At 37.6% G+C, this 19,094-nt stretch overlaps 1 protein-coding gene across 1 annotated transcript in view; it reads right to left on the bottom strand.

The window, feature by feature from the left end:
- Positions 1 to 16,226, bottom strand: part of marveld2b (MARVEL domain containing 2b) — a 31,112-nt gene extending 14,886 nt beyond the window's left edge. Inside the window, exon 1 of the mRNA XM_039759244.1 lies at positions 15,043 to 16,226. Within this exon, the coding sequence (XP_039615178.1) occupies positions 15,043 to 16,206 (1,164 nt within the window). The 5' untranslated portion in view covers positions 16,207 to 16,226. The remainder of the gene's footprint in view (positions 1 to 15,042) is intronic.
- Between the last annotated feature and the right edge of the window lie 2,868 nt (positions 16,227 to 19,094).

Here is a 19,094-nt window from a genome sequence, read left to right as displayed (position 1 = left end):
TGAGTTAGGATTCTTTCAGTTGAGCAAGATAAGTCTACATGCTAACAGACAATTACATTTTGTTTAAATCCATCTGGGAGTACACGAAACACAGCTATTAATGGATTAGGAATGATTGAGACACCAAGGCTGTCTGACTGGTATTTAAAAATTTGCGTCCAGTATGATGTTAATTTGGTACACATGTGGCCTAGTGAAGCTGGAGCTTGATTGCAGTGTTCACAGGTTGGATCTTGCCCTGAAAATATTTCGGAAAATTTTAAACAAGATTGATGTGCTTGATAAAAAATTTAAGTTGAATAATTAAATGCTTTGCACATTTAGAGAGTGAATTCTGTGCATGGCTGCCTTCCACTCCTTTTCTAAAATGCTGAGTAACAGATCCTATTCTCACTGTGCTTTGGGATCTTTAAAATGGTTTTATATATTATACAGTAGAAATGCTGTTAAAGATTTCAAGACTGGCTCTTCAAGGGAAAATGGGAAACTAAATTTAGACTGTAATTGTTCAAAGGATGTAAAGACATTATTTATATACAAATCTCTAAATGATTTAACGTACGTACGTTTTCCAAACATTAAAAACTGCAAGTTTGAGAGGGTGGAAAAAGATGGTCATCATGTAGAGGTGCAACAAATAAAATATTCTCTAACTTGAAGTCCTTCCTACATTGGTTCTATATTCTGAGTGAATGAAGGCAATTGGGTTGTTAGTATATTGAGGATACCTTGTATTTACTCATGTACAAAGCAAGGAATACAAAGATGTACTGCAGGATTTCATTTCTATTGCAGACCAAGCTAGTGTGTTCTCATCTATTTGCGTCACTGTACATGTTTTTATAGCTTATACGTTTGCCGCCCAGTAATAAAATTGAAAATTAGGTAGAGCCATGCCGCCTTCTGATTTAGGTCATAGTAGGGTTGCCCTTTGGATGCGTGGATATTTCGAATTCCAAATAAATGAAATTATGATTTAATCTAATTTCTTAAAAAAATGATTTGTTAGTGTATATGTGGATGTTTTGAAATAGAAACAGATGCTTAGGGAGGATATTCATTTTGATAGTGTTAATTCTCCCTGCTAAAGTAATAATGAGGGTAGACCATCTATGCACGTCTTGTTTAATTTTGTCCATGCAAACAGCAAAATTTTGTTGAAAATATATATTTATATTTAGTTGTGATGTTTACTTCTAGATATTTACACTGATCTGCAATGATAAAAAGTAAGGTGCCCAATCTAATGCTGTTTGTTAGAGAGTTGACTGGAAAAAGCACACTTTTCTTCAAATTAATTTTGAGTTCAGATATCTATTTGAAATCCTGCTAGTACAGTTAGGGCTGCAGGCACTGAATTTTGTGGGTCTGGTATATACAGTACAACATAATCTGCATATAGTGATATTTTCTGATCAAGTCCTTCTTTGAAAATCCATTTTAATTCTGATACATTTCGAAAGTAAACCGCCAATGGCTCAATGGCAATTGCAACTAACATTGGTGACAAGGGGCATCCTTGTCTGGTACCACATTCTAGTTTGAAGTAGTCTATGATAGTGTTAATACAAACTGATGCTTCAAATATCTTAGGGCCAAACCCAAGTTTATGCAAAGTGGTGAATAGGTAATCCCACATAATCATATCAAATACTTTTTCTGCATCCAAAGATGAGATCTCTGGAGTGTTGGGACTTTATGTGTGAATATATTACATTAAATAGGTGTTGAAGATTGGAAGCTAAGTGTCTGCCTTTAATAAATCTGGTTTGGTCTTGTGATATTACTGAAGAAAGCACTTTCTGAATCCTTCTAGCTAGGAGTTTGGAGAGTGTTTTAACATCATTATTCATAAGTGAGATTGGCCGGTATGATGCACATTGTAATAAGTCCTTATTTTTTTTTGGATAAACTGTAAGTAATGCTTGGTGAAAAGTTTGAGGTAGAATTTTATTGTCTCTGGCTTCTATAAAAGTTGCTAATAAATGGGGAGTTAACTTGATTGATTTTTTTTTATGAAATTCAGCAGGGTAACCATCAGGACCTGCTGCTTTCCCACTCTGAAGTGAGTTTATAGTGTCTAGTAATTCTGATAATGTCAGACGTTTATCCAATTCCTCTGCACTGAGAGTATCTAGTTGTGGTATCAGTAATACTGTATATCAAAAACGCATTAGATTGTGTCTTGTATTCTTTAAGCCAAGTAGAATATAAGGACTGACAGTAGTCTCTAAATGTGTACATTATATTTTTATGACAAATGATTCTCTCTCTGTCTGTGTTGGTGATTACTGATATTGCACTGCGAACGTCCTGCTTGTGGATTTGTTGAGCTTTGATCTTATTAGCTTTCTCTCAATGTTCATAGTAATGATGATGTGATTTCAAAATTTGTTGCTCTGTTTCTTTTGTTGTCAGAAGGTTGAGTCCAGATTGCAAAGCTTATCTTTTCCTTAAAAGTATCTCATTTGGAGACCTAGTATGTTCTTGATCTATTCTGGTAATTTCATTGATTAACTTTGAGGTCTTCTTGTTTTCCGATTTATTTTTGTAGGAGAGATAAGAGATAATCTGTCCTCTAAAATGCCTTCAGAGTTGCCCAGAGAAATCCTGCAGAAACCTTAGAGGATGCATTTGTGTCTAAAAGAAAAAATCAATTTGCTTAGATATAAATTTTGTATAGTTCTTGTCAGCTAATAACAGGGGGTTAAGACGTCAGCTTTGAGATGAGAATGTGGGGCATAGTGATTTGAGCTCCATGATCAGACGGCCATGGTCGGAGATAACAATAGCAACGTATTTGCAAGATTTGATCACGGGCAAGAAATTGTGTAAGAATGATGTACTGGTGAGAAGAAGGAATATGCTCTTAAGTATGGATATAGAAATCTCCATGGGTCTGATAAGTTATGATCAATTAAAAACTGTGTGATTATTTTTGCAATGTTAGATGTTGTCACCCCTGTACCTGAAGACCTATCCAGGTCTGGATTTAAAACACAATTAAAGTTATCGGCCATTATAATTTTGTGAGTGTTCAAGTTAGGAATCGATGCAAATATATTTTGGATAAAGTCTCTATCATCCACATTGGGTGCATAGATATTTATCAAAATCACTTTACAATTAAATAAATTACATCACATATCACCCTTCATCATCAGATACCACATCTGATACTGCAAATGAAATTGTTCTGTGAATTAAGATTCCCACATCTCTAGTTTTCTTTGTATAGCTGGAGTGGAATATTTGGTCAGTCTAGTCTCTTTGCAAACAAAACTGATCCTTCCTGATTAAGTGAGTCTCCTGTAAAAATATTACCTTGGCGTTTAGACCTGTTAGGTGAGAGAATACTTTCTTCCTCTTTAATTTGTGATTAAGAACTTTGACATTCCAGCTCACAAAGTTCACTGTTTGGTCATAGAGACATTTCTTCTGAACTTTTGTTGTCATTTTATAATGTTAAATTAAGGTTGTACATTATTACATACTAGCCAACCCGCGGCATACCATACGCCACATAATCAGGCCGTTTTTTTAATGATTTTTAAACAGAGGGAGAAAATTAACATTTGAAAAATCGGTAATGTAATAAATCAGCAAGAAAAGCAACATTGTAAAAATGCACGGAACGAACCAACACACAATCATCCGTGACTGAAAACTGGCGCATCGTCCTCACGCCTTCTCCTGCCAGACGGAGGGATGGGGGTGCACGGCGCGGAGTGTGGAACGGGAGGAGAGGAGAGGAGAATGACGTCCATGCAGCTCCGTCCGTCATGCTAGTCTGCTGATTTCTCGTTCAGTATGCACTGCACACTCATGTGCCCACCTCCAACTCATCACTTGAGTCGCCGTCTTTACATAGTCCAGATGTACCTGTGAGTGACGTAGACTTTTCATTGCTCTGTGCGGTTTTGGCTGCTATTCTATATATAACCCACCAAGACACCCGACCACGGTAGTAGCGAGGTGGGAGGGGGGTGTGTACAAAGGGTTGGGACGCAACCAGTGGGAGCGTATGAGTCGCACTTAGTGGGAATTCCACGGTTTGCAGCCTGAATGGGGTTCAACGGCTTACCCACGCCGGGTAGACACACGCTCAATGTCATGCATAACTATTTATTGAAGTCTAAACACTTCTGGAAAGACACAGTTGTCTAAAACGGGTTGCTGTGAGAATACAACAGTAAGTGAATGAAACGATGGAACTCTGGAAAGAGCAAAATACAACACAATAGTGAACCCGCGGCATAACAAACGCTGCATAATTATTTATTGATGGTTGAACACTTCTGGAAAGACACAGTTGTCTAAAAAGGGAGGGTTTGAGGATACAACAGAAAGAGAATGAAAAGATGGAACTGTAGACTTTTCATTGCTCTGTGCGGTTGGCTGCCTTTATATATATAATCCAACCAAGACACCCGATCACGGTAGTAGCGAGGGGGGTGTGAACAAAGTGCAGGAGCATCTAAGATGACGCATGTTTGTTGCGGATGTGAATTGCTGCATGTAGCGTGTAAAACAGTTTGCTATGGTGCATGCAGGCGTGCGTCTTAACCGAAAACTCGGTTTTTAAAGACTGCCTACTTCATTGTGTTTTAACCTCAGTTGTAAAGGAATGTTTTAAGGACCCCATGTGATACCCCTCGGGTTTGGGTGCTTTTCTATATATAATCCACCAAGATACCCGACCACGGTAGGAGGGGGGTGTGCACAAAGGGTAGGGACATAATAAGTGGGAGCGTATATGTCACATTTAGTGGGAATTCCACAGCTTGCAGCCCGAATGGGGTTCAACGGCTTACCAACGCCTCTCTGCGCTGGGTAGACACAGGTCAATGTCATGCATAATTATTTATTGAATGCTAAACACTTCTGGAAAGACACGGATGTCTAAAACGGGTTGGTGTGAGAATGCAACAGTAAGTGAATGAAAAGATGGAATTCTGGAGAGAGCAAAATACAGTACAACACAATAGTGAACCTGCGGCATAACAAACGCCACATGGCTCAGACGTGCATGCGGACTCTTACCACAGACAAAAGGGACTAAATGGGTAGTCGGTGAGTTTTTGCATCCGGGCAAAAGGGCAGGCAGTGTGAATGCCTAGAGAGCGAGGGTAGACGCCGGCCGGTGAAAAAAGAGCGTTGGTGGGCAGGAAAACATCTTCCGTGTTCCTGCAGGAGTATCTAAGAAGACACGTGTTTGTTGTGGAAGCGAATAGCTGTATGTAGCGTGTAAAACAGTTTGCTATGGTGCACGCGGTCGTGCGTCGTAACCGAAAAGCTGTTTTTTAAAGACTGCTTATTTCATTGTGCTTCATTCTCAGTTGTAAAGGATTGTTTTAAGGATCCCATGGGATACCCCTCGCAAACCGTTTCACACGCTGCATATGGCGATTCACCTCCGCGAAAAACAGGCCTCTATGAACAGTCAACGTAGCTCGGAGGTGCATGACATGCACATGACATTAACCTGACCTGCACTGCATGTGACCTCTACGACAGACGAATATAAATGACGCCATTTTTTCTGTGTCGTTGCGTCCGAGTTGGTGGCCGTGGCCCTGCGAGTTGTCGTTGTATCCAATGGTCTTGGAGTTGGTGGGCGTGGCTCTTTCCTGCGTGCGCCATAGGTGTCTCACTTGTCGGCAGCTTAGTGAATCCACGCCCCTTCCGGCGAGCTTTCCATGGTTGTCTTGCCTTAGTGAATTATATATATATATATATATATATATATATATATATATATATATATAGATGATAGCTTTAACCTTAATAATCAATATTGACATGAGCTATGGCTATGAAGCCTACTGTTGTGTTGGTACTTACAATTGTGGGGATGAAAAGGACAGATCAGAAATAGCTTGCTTTCTGTCTCTCCTCCCCCAGAACCCCACCCACCAAATTTTGTATCCCCAGGTGAGGCTAGACTACACTTCATAAAGTCCCAGTCCTTTGACATGCCTAGAGACAGAGGACGTCCAGAACAAAACAATCCCCCAAGCAGCGGTATAGAAGGAATAGAGTAGAGAAATTTATTGGCAATACAGTTCCAAATACTATAAACCTAGAATATAATCTTGAAAAGGCTTGAAAGAATAAATCTGGGGTATGATGTTAAACAGTACCCATGGAGATGCTGGTAACGTATGATAGTACAACCCGTGTATATATGTACCTAGAGTAAGCGGCGTTTAATGGTGTAAAATGTGGCACAATTAGCAGATGTTGAAAGTGAAAAAACTCAGGGAAAATACAAAATTTGGTTATTTTTAAATATAATATAATATTATTTCTTCTATATCCACCTTCCAGCACAGTTAGTCTGTCACCAAACATTATACATTTGGATTCAGTAGCCGTTGCTTTTTCATCAGTGGCGGAAGCAAATTGTTCAATTATTTCAATGCAAGTTGTGAACATTTGCTTAAAGCTGAGCATCAAGTGCTCTAAATTTATTTTCAAAACTACTCGCATTTTCCTGTATTTTGACCAGCATACCTTTAAAGGTTGCCTCAAAGCTATTACTTAAATGTTTCTCCGAGTCTTTAATATCCTAAAACTGCTTCACATTTATCACATTTATGTCCTTTATATCTTTCCTTATATCATTTGTAATCTTCTTTATATTACACCTTATCTCATATATGTCCTCCCCGAGTGTTGTAGTTATTGTGGTGATCATTGAGGTGATTGTTACCTTTGGCTCGGACTGCTCATTTCGGTCTTCTCTAAGTTCTGCTGGTGGAGTAGAAAGCCCAGTTGGAGATGGTGGCTCGCGGTGGGTAGTTGACAGTGCAGAAAATAAGGCCATTTTCAGTTTCAATGAACCTTCTGGAATTGATGAGGTCTCCTGGCCTGACTCACTAGCACTTTTGCTCTCAGCTTAGGTGATGCTGCGGTATCAGGTCCCGGGAGTCCCATTCTCTCGCCTATCGGTTCCAGGTCAGTCTCTTCCAGGCCATAGCTTGAACTTGAGTCCTGTTTAGACTTCGATGAAGTTTTAGCTGTGTTTTTCATTTCTTTCCGAGCCTTTTTTTCTGCCAGTCATGCATATATATACTTGCAAATATATACTCGAGTTGAGTAAATACAGGATACTTTGGGATGATAAAAAAAAAAAAAGGGTAAAACAACACCGCTGCTAACGGAGTTCCAACTCTGACATCCATCTCCCGAGATGGACAAGACCAAATTTGACAAATTTCATCAAAAAAGATAATAAAGTGGAGCCAAATCATTGAATTTATCTAATCTGGGGACCTGAGGATGGTGATGTGCTTTTTGCTTAATTTAATACACTAGAGCAGTTTGCACTCTCCAAGAAAAAGACTACTTGCTTAACAATACAAAATGAATTAGTTTTAATTTCTAAATATCTTTGGTGGGGGTTGAATTTTGTTTTGCTTTGTGTTTTTGTTGGTTTTTCTACGTTGCTTGCAAATGGTTATTATTTGTCTGGTTTAGTAGCATGCCACTGTAATGCTATGGTTTTGAAAATAAGACAAAATAAAAATAAATCTCCATATATTGTTCATAATAAAGGTTAAGGACATAATATGGTCAAAAATTTTCATAGCCTTTTGGTAAAAAATTAAAAAAATCTATTAATTTATAGAAGCAGAAATTTTACTCAGGTTACACACTTTACAATCAGATGTACTGTAAACAATGACAATCTAGAAGGACTTTAAAGTTAAACTTTCGCTGCTTTGTTTGTAACAGACTGAGATGGTTTGGGAACTTCCCTTATAATCTGTGCTAGGCAAGGCCACGATGGAAAGATACAGAGCAGATTCAGGATGTGCTGAAATAATTATATTTCTGTCAATATTGTGACACTCAACAGTAAAGTACAAAAAAAACATTTATCATGATTCAAACTTTCCTAACATACAACATGTTTGAAGGTGCTAGAAACCTGTTTCTTATGTCCTTCTGGACTCTTGATTGCAACTACCTTAAATGAAAATTAAATAAAAGAATTAACATGATTTTCTGCCTTTTTGAATTGTTACAGCAAAAACTTCAGATATTTTAGGTAGTTTAACTATCCAGATACCAGAGCTAAGAACCAGACATCTTACAAGAGCACATGAAAATGATAGGATTCATGTCAGCAGTACTTATAACCTAAAAATTACTACACTTTTAGCAGATAAAACACTGTTTATGAACAAAGTATTAAAATGGTTAAAAATATATGTTTAAAAGATCAATTGCATTCTACAGAGCAAAAAATATTTCTCATGTTAGGACTACCAATATACAAAATCATGTTGACACATTTAATCTCACAAATTAAGCTCAAATAATGCAGTGAAATAGAAAAAAATGTACATCTTACTTAAATGACAGTGTTCAGTGATGTATCATCCTATACATACTGTTCACATGCTGCTGAAAAAGTAACCAATCTTCTAAACTATTTTATTACTAGCTGATTACCCAGTGGCTTTGCTCACTGAGTGCAAGGGAAAAAAGTTAAATGGAGCATATAAATTATTAAACAGTAAAACATTAACATGTAAGAAGTAAAGATACACTGAGCAGTACTGGAGTGCTTTCGGGTAAAGTACATTTTAAAGGCGCTATAACACAACAAGTAAGTAGCACTAACAGCAGCTTAAATGTATTTGGATCATCTCTTGGTAGCAGATCCCTTGTGCTACACGACTGATGTGGTATAGAAATTACATTTTCTATGTGACTCTGCAAATTTCTGCCTGACAACCTTGCACTACGTGCCTGTGATTTAAGAGAAAAATTATACTGAGAAATGCGGACGCTGCCCTTCTGTGCTTAACGGGCAGAAGGTCCAAACAATCCCCAAGTCCAAAACTTAACATGAAGAGGTCGGTACATCTTCTTAGATGTAAACTCTCCATCTTATTAAAAGAATTCATCACAAAAGCAACCTTGAATGTTGCAGGGTTTTAGTGACCTGAACTCACCTTAAGGGACAGTAAGTAGTTGTGCAGCGCAATTTACAAAGAGACCTTTGCTTTGATGGATCCGATCACACTCATTCGCAAAGATTTCCACTCTCCCAGGAGCTGATGGGGCACTCGATGTGTCACAAACAGTGCAAGAAGCGAGGACGCTGCCCAAAACTGCGAAGCTCTCAACCCAGCGGAGCAGCCCGACATTCCACACCTCCGAGCGTCCACTTTGTTATCACGACCCCTTGCCGCTGAAGGCGGTGTAGTCTTCACATTGTTTATAGCTCGACGCAGTTATAAAAGTAGAAAGACGCAAAGCTGTTTTCCTCATCTCTTCTACTATCAAGTACTGCCAATTAAAAAAAAGTTATAATGTGGCAGTTTCTGCAACAGTCAAGCGGATGAATAAATAAAACTTCTCTGTCAGAACGTGCCTGGCGGCGGATGGCTGAGCGCTGGAGTCCAGAGAGGAGAGCTGGGAGAGGGTGACGCAGGGCGCAATTCTACGGGATAGATCGGCGTATTTGTGTTAACTTCTTTTCAATATCAGCAAAATAACTCTCACACAAATAATAACAATTCGTAAAGACGACATAAAAATGGCGTCCACAAATGAAGTGATTAGATCCTGTATTATAATATGTTCGGTGGTCATACATAATTTCCGTTTAAAACGCGAAAAGAATTTTATATATATATATATATATATATATATATATATATATATATATATATATATATATATATATATATATATATATATATATCTATATATATATATATATCTATACTAATAAAAGGCAAAGCCCTCACTCACTCACTCACTCACTCACTCACTGACTCACTCACTGACTCATCACTAATTCTCCAACTTCCCGTGTGGGTGGAAGGCTGAAATTTGGCAGGTTCATTCCTTACAGCTTTCTTTTTTTTTTATTTATTTATTTATTAATTTTATTACAATCAATACATAGCAATCAAGTTTTACAAAAAAAAAAGAATTATGCTAAGAACAGATCGATCCCCACCCTTGAGAGAGAGAGCAAGCCAAACGGTGTAAAATTTAAGGCTTTTAAAAATACCTAAATCAACAAATTCTATGTGCTTTATGAAATCATTTCAAAATATTACTGATTAGATCCTGCCATGTTTTGAAAAAGTCTGCACAGATCCTCTAACTGAGTATTTGATTTTTTCCAATTTTAAATAATATAACACATCAGTTTCCCACTGACTTAAAAGAGGAGAGTTTGGGTTCTTCCAGTTTATCAGAATAAGTCTGCGTGCCAACAGTGTAGTGAATGCAATCACAGTTTGTTTGTCTTTCTCCACTTTAAGACCCTCTGGAAGAACCCCAAACACAGCTGTTAATGGGTTAGGAGGGATTGTGAGTCCAAGACTGTCTGAGAGGTAATTAAAAATTTTTGTCCAGAATAATGTTAATTTGGAGCAGGCCCAGAACATGTGACCTAGTCCTTACAGCTTTCTTACAAAAGTTGGGCAGGTTTTATATCGAAATTCTACGCGTAATGGTCATAACTGGAAGCAGTTTTTCTCCATTTACTGTAATGGAGATGAGCTTCAACGCCGTGGGGGGAGTTTCGTGTGACATCATCACGCCTCCCACGTAATCACGCAGTACATAGAAAACCAGGAAGACCTCAAAAAGCGCTGAAGAAAACATGCATTATATAATTGAGAAGGCAGCGAAACAATACGAAGCGAACGAGTGACATATACAACCATATTCATGAGTTCTGCTACTGAAACAAAGCACGATGTAAACCTACACTTTAAATTAAGTTCATAGACAGGCTGCCGCTGGCGTTTGTAATTTAGTGCCTGCCCATATAAGGCCGTCCGTCAGCGGCAATCCAATAGCAAACTGCCACGGGTAAATATTCACGGGTGAAGGACTGTGCTTATGGAGAGGAAGATGAGATGGTCAGGGTGGTGTTTGACACAAACTCAGCTTAAACTGCGAGAGAAAGTTTTAAGTGCCAGGACTAAGGTAACATTAAATACAGCCATGGACATAGCACGAGATGGCACCAGCACAGCTGGGAACCTTCGATGCATGTACACCGGCGGCTCACGTGAACTGACGCAGTGCACAGATAAAAGGCAACAGTTCCAAAGAGCTGAACAAAACCGAATTACACAATTGAAAAGGCAGCAAAAATATGAAGCGCCTGATAAGCATATTCATAAATCCAGCTACTGCGGAAACAAAGCACACGGTGGAAAAAGTTAATGTCCCGCTAAAGGAAGACAGTGTAAAAACCCGTGCATGCAGTGTGTCAGGTCTCAGATAAAGAAGAAGACGAGCTGTTTATTGATGCAGTAAGAAACGAATCGATGAATGAAACCTGTCATCTTCACAACGATTGACAAACACGGAATGTAACTTGAACACAACACATCCTACAAATACGAACCTGATTGAAAGAAATAATGATAATCAAATCCTTGATGACAGCAACACTCAGTAACACTCACAAAACAAATACTGTATATTGACAGTCATGTTACGTTATTTTTAAAATGTTCCCTTTTCTTTTCTACCTTTTTAACACACTACTTCTCCGCTGCGATACGGGTATATATATATATATATATATATATATCCCGCTCTACATACTCGAATAATGGATACTTTATTCGCCATCAATGATTGTTTTGGTAAAGCCATACTCAGTGTATTCATTAGATGAACGGTAAAAAAGTAAGAGCGAGGGGAGGATGACTCATTGAGGCATGCAGGCTGTAGTGCGTCAACTCTATCTGAATTGCGCGATCACATTTGAAAAACATATCTTTTCAAGTTCTATTTAGTCCATATGTGTCAAACTCAAGGGCGCGGGCCACATCCGCCCGGCGTAATTATATCCGCCCGAGATCATTTTATATACTGTATTATTGTTATTAAAGCCCGGTATATGAAGCGCTGGTAACACAATAAACTACAGATCCCATAATGCAGCGCTTCAGCTGCCTTGCATCAGGGTAACCTGAATGCAATTCAGAAGATACAGAAAACAGCATAATTAAATAAGAATCTGACACTTCAGCGGACGTTTTAACCCGTGCACAATCACAAAGTGATTTCAAGTGAAGCTGCTTTTATGGGAGACACAAATGCACCAGTTCACCTTGCCCCACTTTCCCTGTTGCCAAGTACTGTTAAACCAAGTCGTCACTACGGTGTTCCCAAATACGCACTTTGCTGATAAACTGAGCGCACTGCGCACTGAGTTTGCACCACGCTTTGGTGACTTTGATGAACAAAAAAAGTCCGTCTACATGCGGCTCGAACCTTGTGCATGTTTGGTAGCACATATCTGTGTGAGAAGCTCTTCTCAGTGATAAAGACTAACAAAACAGCACACAGGAGTTGCCTCACTGATGAGCACCTGCAATCCATCCTGAGAATCTCCACAACACAGAACCTCACAGCAAACAGAAACGAACCTGTGGCCAAAAAGATGCCAGGCGTCCAGCTCTAAAATGACATATGAGCAAAGACAACTGAATGATTTGATTTGTTATTGCACGTAAGAGCGGAGTCAACCGTTTTAACAAACAGCGTATTGCACTGATACGAAATAGCTGTGTGTGTATATATGTAGATATGTATGTATATGTATATATATGTTTATATATGTGTGTGTGTATATATGTATATATATATATATATATATATATATATATATATATATGTATATATATGTTTATGTGTGTGTGTGTAAATATATATATATATATGACAACAACACTCATCACTCACAACAGTGACAAAACAATTACATTGACAATCAGGTTACGTTATTTTCAAAATGTTTCCTTTCTTTTCATTGCTTCTTTAACACACTACTTCTCATTTAAGCTGGTATTTTGCTAGTATATATATATATATATATGTATATATATATATATAGATTTAGATTCTAAACTTAAAACATATTAAAGGAAAAAGTTTTTTTCAAGCTGATATACAAAACAGCGTAAATCATACCAAAACAAAATAAACAAATTGAACACCTTTGAACAATCTGCTTTAAAGTAAAAATCAAAACTGTGAGACTTAAAATGTACTGATGACCTTTTAAAATATAAAGGTAACTTTACGTTTACGTTCACTGCACGATGTGCAGTGAATTCCTTGCCAACTTACCCAGCTTATTCATAGTCTATACCTGTGCAGGAAACAGGTGGATAACCTGTTATCAATTTCTGAGTATAAATATTCCTTCTCACACTTAAATCCAACAGTATGGTAGACATTTTCCAAAAAACAAACCAAAATGAGGACAAAATAATGTGTAAAACAAGTCAATGATATAATTATAAAGAAGCATATATTTCAGGAGGGGGGATAAGATAATCTGAAAGATCTTTTTAACTGAACATATCTCATGGCTAGGGTTGCAGAGCATAGTGGTACTGAAAAAGTATTGAAAAGCTAAATTTTTACAATTGTACAGTACCAGCATTTTGGGAATCTTGGTAACAGAAGTAAACAATAGTTTTAAAAAACCTTGTGCTCAGCTCTTTGCTCTTCCTGCTCTGTAATTTACTGTAGACATTGTGAGAAAAAAACCCTCCCCTGGTCCCTTTCAACACACTAGAACTTCTTCTTCTTCTTTCGGCTGCTTCTGTTAGGGGTCGCCACAGCGGATCATCTTCTTCCATATCTTTCTGTCCTCTGCATCTTGTTCTGTTACACCCATCACCTGCATGTCCTCTCTCACCACATCCATAAACCTTCATAGGCCTTCCTCTTTTCATCTTCCCTGGCAGCTCTATCCTTAGCATCCTTCTCCCAATATACCCAGCATCTCTCCTCTGCACATGTCCCCCCCCTTATTCTTAAATTTCAGCACCAGTAAACTTCTTCTCCACTCCTCAGGGATCCTCTTACTTTCCAAAATTCCTTTAAACAATCTGGTTAAAAACTCCACTGCCATCTCTCCTAAACACCTCTATGCTTGTCATCTGGACCAACGGCCTTTCCATTTTTCATCCTCTACATAGCTGTCCTTATTACCTGATTCACTATCTCCACATCATCCAACCTTCTCTCTCGTTCTCTTAATTCATCAGCCTCTCAAAGTACTCTTTCCAGCTGCTCAACACACCCTCCTTGCAGTACAGTACTGTTTTAACAATATATTTATTTCCGATTTTATTCTTTTAGTAATATTCACGTGAAAATATGCTTAAAAGGAAACAAAAACATTTACTTTGTTATTCTACGGTCAGTGTTATGTGCCTTTATGTCTGTTGTCATTATCATAATAATCCTCTTCCTGCTTCCCAGCACAGTATTGATTTTCTTATTTCTGTCCTCAAAATAAAAAGTTTAAGAGCCCCTGCACTAGATAATTCAAAAGACTCAATACAGAACAATCCCCCTAAACTACCTCCTCGCCTTTGATGTACTTTAGACTCCATGGTGGACAAACCACCATTCCATCTTTACACAGAGAATCGTAGATAGACAAATGGAATAAGTTACCAACTAGTGTGGTAGGCAGTAGTACTTTAGGGATCTTCAAAACTAGACAATGTTACTTTGGATGAATCAAGTGGTTGGGAAAGAATTAAGCAGTTCTAAAATGTTCCCTGTTAAAAAGATAAATATCTGTATAATTATTTCTATAGAAACCCAGATAGTTTTAATAGTTCACTCCAGTTTAGAGGATATGTGAATAAAATAAGAGTAGTTCAAAATAATTTTATGACATTTATGCAAAAATCCATATAGTACATAAGTGTTTTGTTTTTTTTTTTTAAAAAACAAGACTGGAATTAAGATATTGTCTTCTTACATATAAAATTGTTTTTTTTTTAAATATTTATTATTAAATAAATGCTTTTGCACACACTGTTTTTCAGTTTTTCACAAAATATATATATTGGTGAAATGAAACAAAAAGTGAAGTTGACATTCCCTATTTCTGGCTGCTTTTAAATAAAAGGCATTTCTTACATCAGCCTGGGATCGATTACGAGGATCATTTAAATAGGTTTGTCATAACAAGACAGGTTTACCAAATATTCAATTAAGATAAATGCATCTTACCTCTTGTTCCATGTATTTCTTATATTTTTTTGCTGCCTCATGCCTCCAAAGCTTAAGACAGACGATTGCACTGATGATATATATGAACATTGTGACAAAAAGAAAAATTGCCCCTGCTGTCTGGCCTCCTTCAATGCGGCAAAAAGCACCATTTATTCCATTGTTAAACAAAGGGTAATAGCAAAGTCCTCCCCGGTTAATATCATTCACATAAACAATGGCGGCAGACAGATATAAAATGAAGAGAGACACATTCAGGCCAAACTCTGTTAATGGCCACCAGTTTGATCCCAGGAGAATAGCACGATAATACATGGTCATACCAAGAACAAGGAGGATCACTGTAACAATCCAAGCCAGCCCTGCCACAACCAGAATGAAAGGGGTTTTAGGTCCACTGTAGTAGTAGCCTCCACTCATACTACTACCAGCATAACTGTATGGTTGTGAGTAACCAAACATGTTGTACCATTCATTATCCTTATGAATGTAGGCACAGACACAGGCAAAGACAGCAGCACCGAGAAGCAGTTCAAAAATGCAAAGTATTCTCAGGAGGCCAGGCCAGGACTTCATAAAAGAGTATTTCATCTCATAGGCTTCTAATTTTTCACTGTAAGTCATTGCTGTGCGATAAGTCCTCCTGTCCAAAGAATCATAAGGCTCATGAGGTATCATGACTTCTCTTTCTTTGCGGGAGTTGTAGCTGCCACCAGAACCTCCATACGGATCTTGGTAGGAACTAGCAACTGATTTCTGGTTACGAACAGATGGTGTTGGAGAAGCAGGAGGTGAGCACTGCACGCCATCACTGGTAGAATGATTGTTCAAGTCAGGCATTTCCCACTGGTTCTTGTTCTTGCTGGCCCTGAAAAAATTTTTCCACGAGTCTGGAATAAAACGACGAATGGGCTTCAGGTCTAGAGCTTCAACAGGCTCATCATTCTCACTTGGGTAAAACTCTGCCCCAACTGGTGGCTGAAGAGGCAGAGGGGGTGGTGGCAGAGGCTCTGAATTTAAAGTGCAGTTGCTTTCCCTAGTCTCTTGCAAAGGGACAGGTGGATCTACAGCAACTTCATCATAATGGGGTCCTCTGATTCGATCAATACGGATGTCATGGGAAACCCCTGACTGCATCCCAGACGATGTTCTTCCAGTAGACATTTGAAGAACTTTGTGCTCTAAAAAAGAAATAAGCATAATGTCTATAAGTTTTGTACAATTTGCATAAAGGCATTTCTTTTAAAGCATTCAAAACTGATTCACTATTGAATAAAGCAGTGAAGCATCAATTTGTTAATGAATGAATACTAGTATTTGAGGTTATTCCTGAAAGTATTTTACACAGAGTTGTAACTTTTGAATTATCCATTGTTATCATTCATTAAAAACCTTTTCCCCTAACCACATACAAAAGATACTACAGTGTTAGTAAGCACAGCAAAACAGGATTAAAATCTTCATCACTGAAAGCATCAGTTTAAACCAATATCAAGAATATTTAAAGTTAAAAGGATAATGAATATTAAAACTTCCTGAATAAAACAACTTATAAACAAATACTTTAACTTTGTTTTGGCAAGAAAAATGTCTAGTGCCTGAAGGAAATACAATTTAACATACAATAAAAGAAGGAAGAAGAGGAGCGTCCTGTTTTATTGTTTGGAATCAGCAGGGTTGACTTCCTACTTCAACAGATGCATAAGAACAAAACATTATCACAGTTCTGCATATACTGTATATAATATTAGTCATGTAAAGCAATCTTTTTTGGTGGCATGGTGGCACAGTGGGTAGCACTGCTGCCTCGCAGTTGGGAGACTCAGGTTCACTTCCCGGGTCCTCCCTGTGTGGAGTTTGCATGTTCTCCCCATGTCTGTGTGGGTTTCCTCTGGGTACTCTGGTTTCCTCCCACAGTCCAAAGACATGCTTGTTAGGTGCATTGGTAATTCTAAGTTGTCCCTAGTGTGTGCTTGGTGTGGGGGTGTGTGCCCTACAGTGGGCTGGCGCCCTGCCCGGGGATTGTTTCCTGCCTTGCACCCGGTGTTGGCTGGGATTGGCTCCAGCAGACCCCTGTGACCCTGTAGTTAGGATATAGTGGGTTGGATAATGGATGGTTGGATGGAACAATCTTTTTAAAACCTATACAGATGTCTATTAGAGCTAAAACTGCCGATAATTATACTTCAGCACTGTAAATGAAAAGTATACTTGTAGATTCTGCAAGGTGATTTAGGCATTACTTATTCTTTAACATTGCATGTAGCCTAGTCTCAGTTGCCAAACTCATGGGGATAGATGTGATGTTAAGCATTTGACAAACTTGTAATAAATAAGACATTTATTATCGTGATGTCTTCATGTAACAAGAATAAAACTAAAGCTAAATGCTATCACAAAAAAACAACTTAAAGTGGTATATGTTAGGAACATGATATTTGTTAAGCATAAATGCTATGGATGAAATTAAACAATATACAGAATGATACATAGTTATACAACATAGTACAATATTTTTCATGACAAAGCATTCACAAAATAAAAAAAGATGCCTCCCTACTTAAGCAAATCATAAATAAAACTTGCAAACTATTGATAAAATACAAGACGACATAAAGTTAAGTCAACATGTCAGATACCTGTACAGTGAAAGAAGACATTGCTCCGTTTCCTTAATGTGGCACTACAAGCCCCTCTCTTGGCTAGTTATACATTTCCAAGGAAAGAATTGACCACTTTTTCTACACATCATCAGAGAAAGGTTAGGATAAAACTACATTGTGGAAAAAGACCCTAAATTGTCTAAGGAAAAAAACGAAGCCATGTAATAGTTTTTACAACATCATTCTGTAGCAATATACTGAAAATATATATAACAGTAATAGCAGGACATCACCTTACTGTAAAATTCTCACTCTGTTAAGCTGTTTCTAGATGAGCAAAGAGCAAACTTCTTATCTTCTCACAGGAGAAGGATAATTATTCAATATTCTATATTTATTGCCGTTGTAAATAAGCAATATTGTTTTTATTCTTAAATAAGCATTGTGATGCCTGTTAAATGACCACAGATGATCTAACAGACAGAAGCATTCAACAAGTAAATAAAAAACTTCCAAAATTTACAAAGTTAGCCATGGCATGGCACCTATTGATAATCATTCTGCAATGTATACAGAACAAAAAAAAGACAGTATACTTAAATAGAAAAACAATATAGAACAATGTGCAATTTCATCTTAACATTTCATATAATAATAGAGTATAAAGAAAAAGAAAAAAAACACCATCCAAAAAAATGTTTACACTACTTGAACATTCACAGTATTTAATCATCTGCCAAAAAGACTGACCAATATCAGTGTCTCATAAATTGAATTTTTGAATCTGTTTGATGAAAAGAAACTAAGCATGTTTGTCTGTTTGACAAAAGTAATATAGCAAAGTAATGTTATAAAACAGTAAAAGCATTGTAAAACAACGAAGATTTATCGAAAGTCAACAATTTAGGAATCCCCTAGAAACGCTCATATTTTTGATAGATATTGATTAAGACGGCTTGCAGGTCTTCAGCTGGCTACTTTCTTACATAGTACTCACCGAATATCATGGTCATATGTATAGAGGATTTAAAACTTGTATTAATGTAATCTCCATCCACATTAAAATGGAACTAATGTAATCTCCATCCACATTAAAATGGAACATGTAAGCTAGCCTCAGTTTGTGAAAGAATTAAACCATTAAAGGCTCATGCTTTTTTACTTTTATTAATGTATGGAGAAGTCATCATTACCTGTCAGCCCAAGGTCAGGAATGTGAGAAGTGATTTAATAGACATAGGGGGAAGAACACTCTTAGAGGCAGGTGGTAACTATGTTTTGGTTTTAAGGACAATGGTGGCTAAGTAAGGGGGCAGAAAAGCAATTATTTCTGATAAAGCATGAGAAAATATTGGGGGTATGGATCAATTTTAGTAATGAATGATTTGTGCTTTTTGGAATCAGATAATAATGTTAAAGTGAAAAAGAGATGCTGATAAGAACTGTGAT

The sequence above is a fragment of the Polypterus senegalus genome, chromosome 7 (assembly GCF_016835505.1).
Source record: "Polypterus senegalus isolate Bchr_013 chromosome 7, ASM1683550v1, whole genome shotgun sequence".
Taxonomy (NCBI): Eukaryota; Metazoa; Chordata; class Cladistia; order Polypteriformes; family Polypteridae; genus Polypterus; species Polypterus senegalus.
This window is presented reverse-complemented; position numbering and strand designations above follow the sequence as displayed.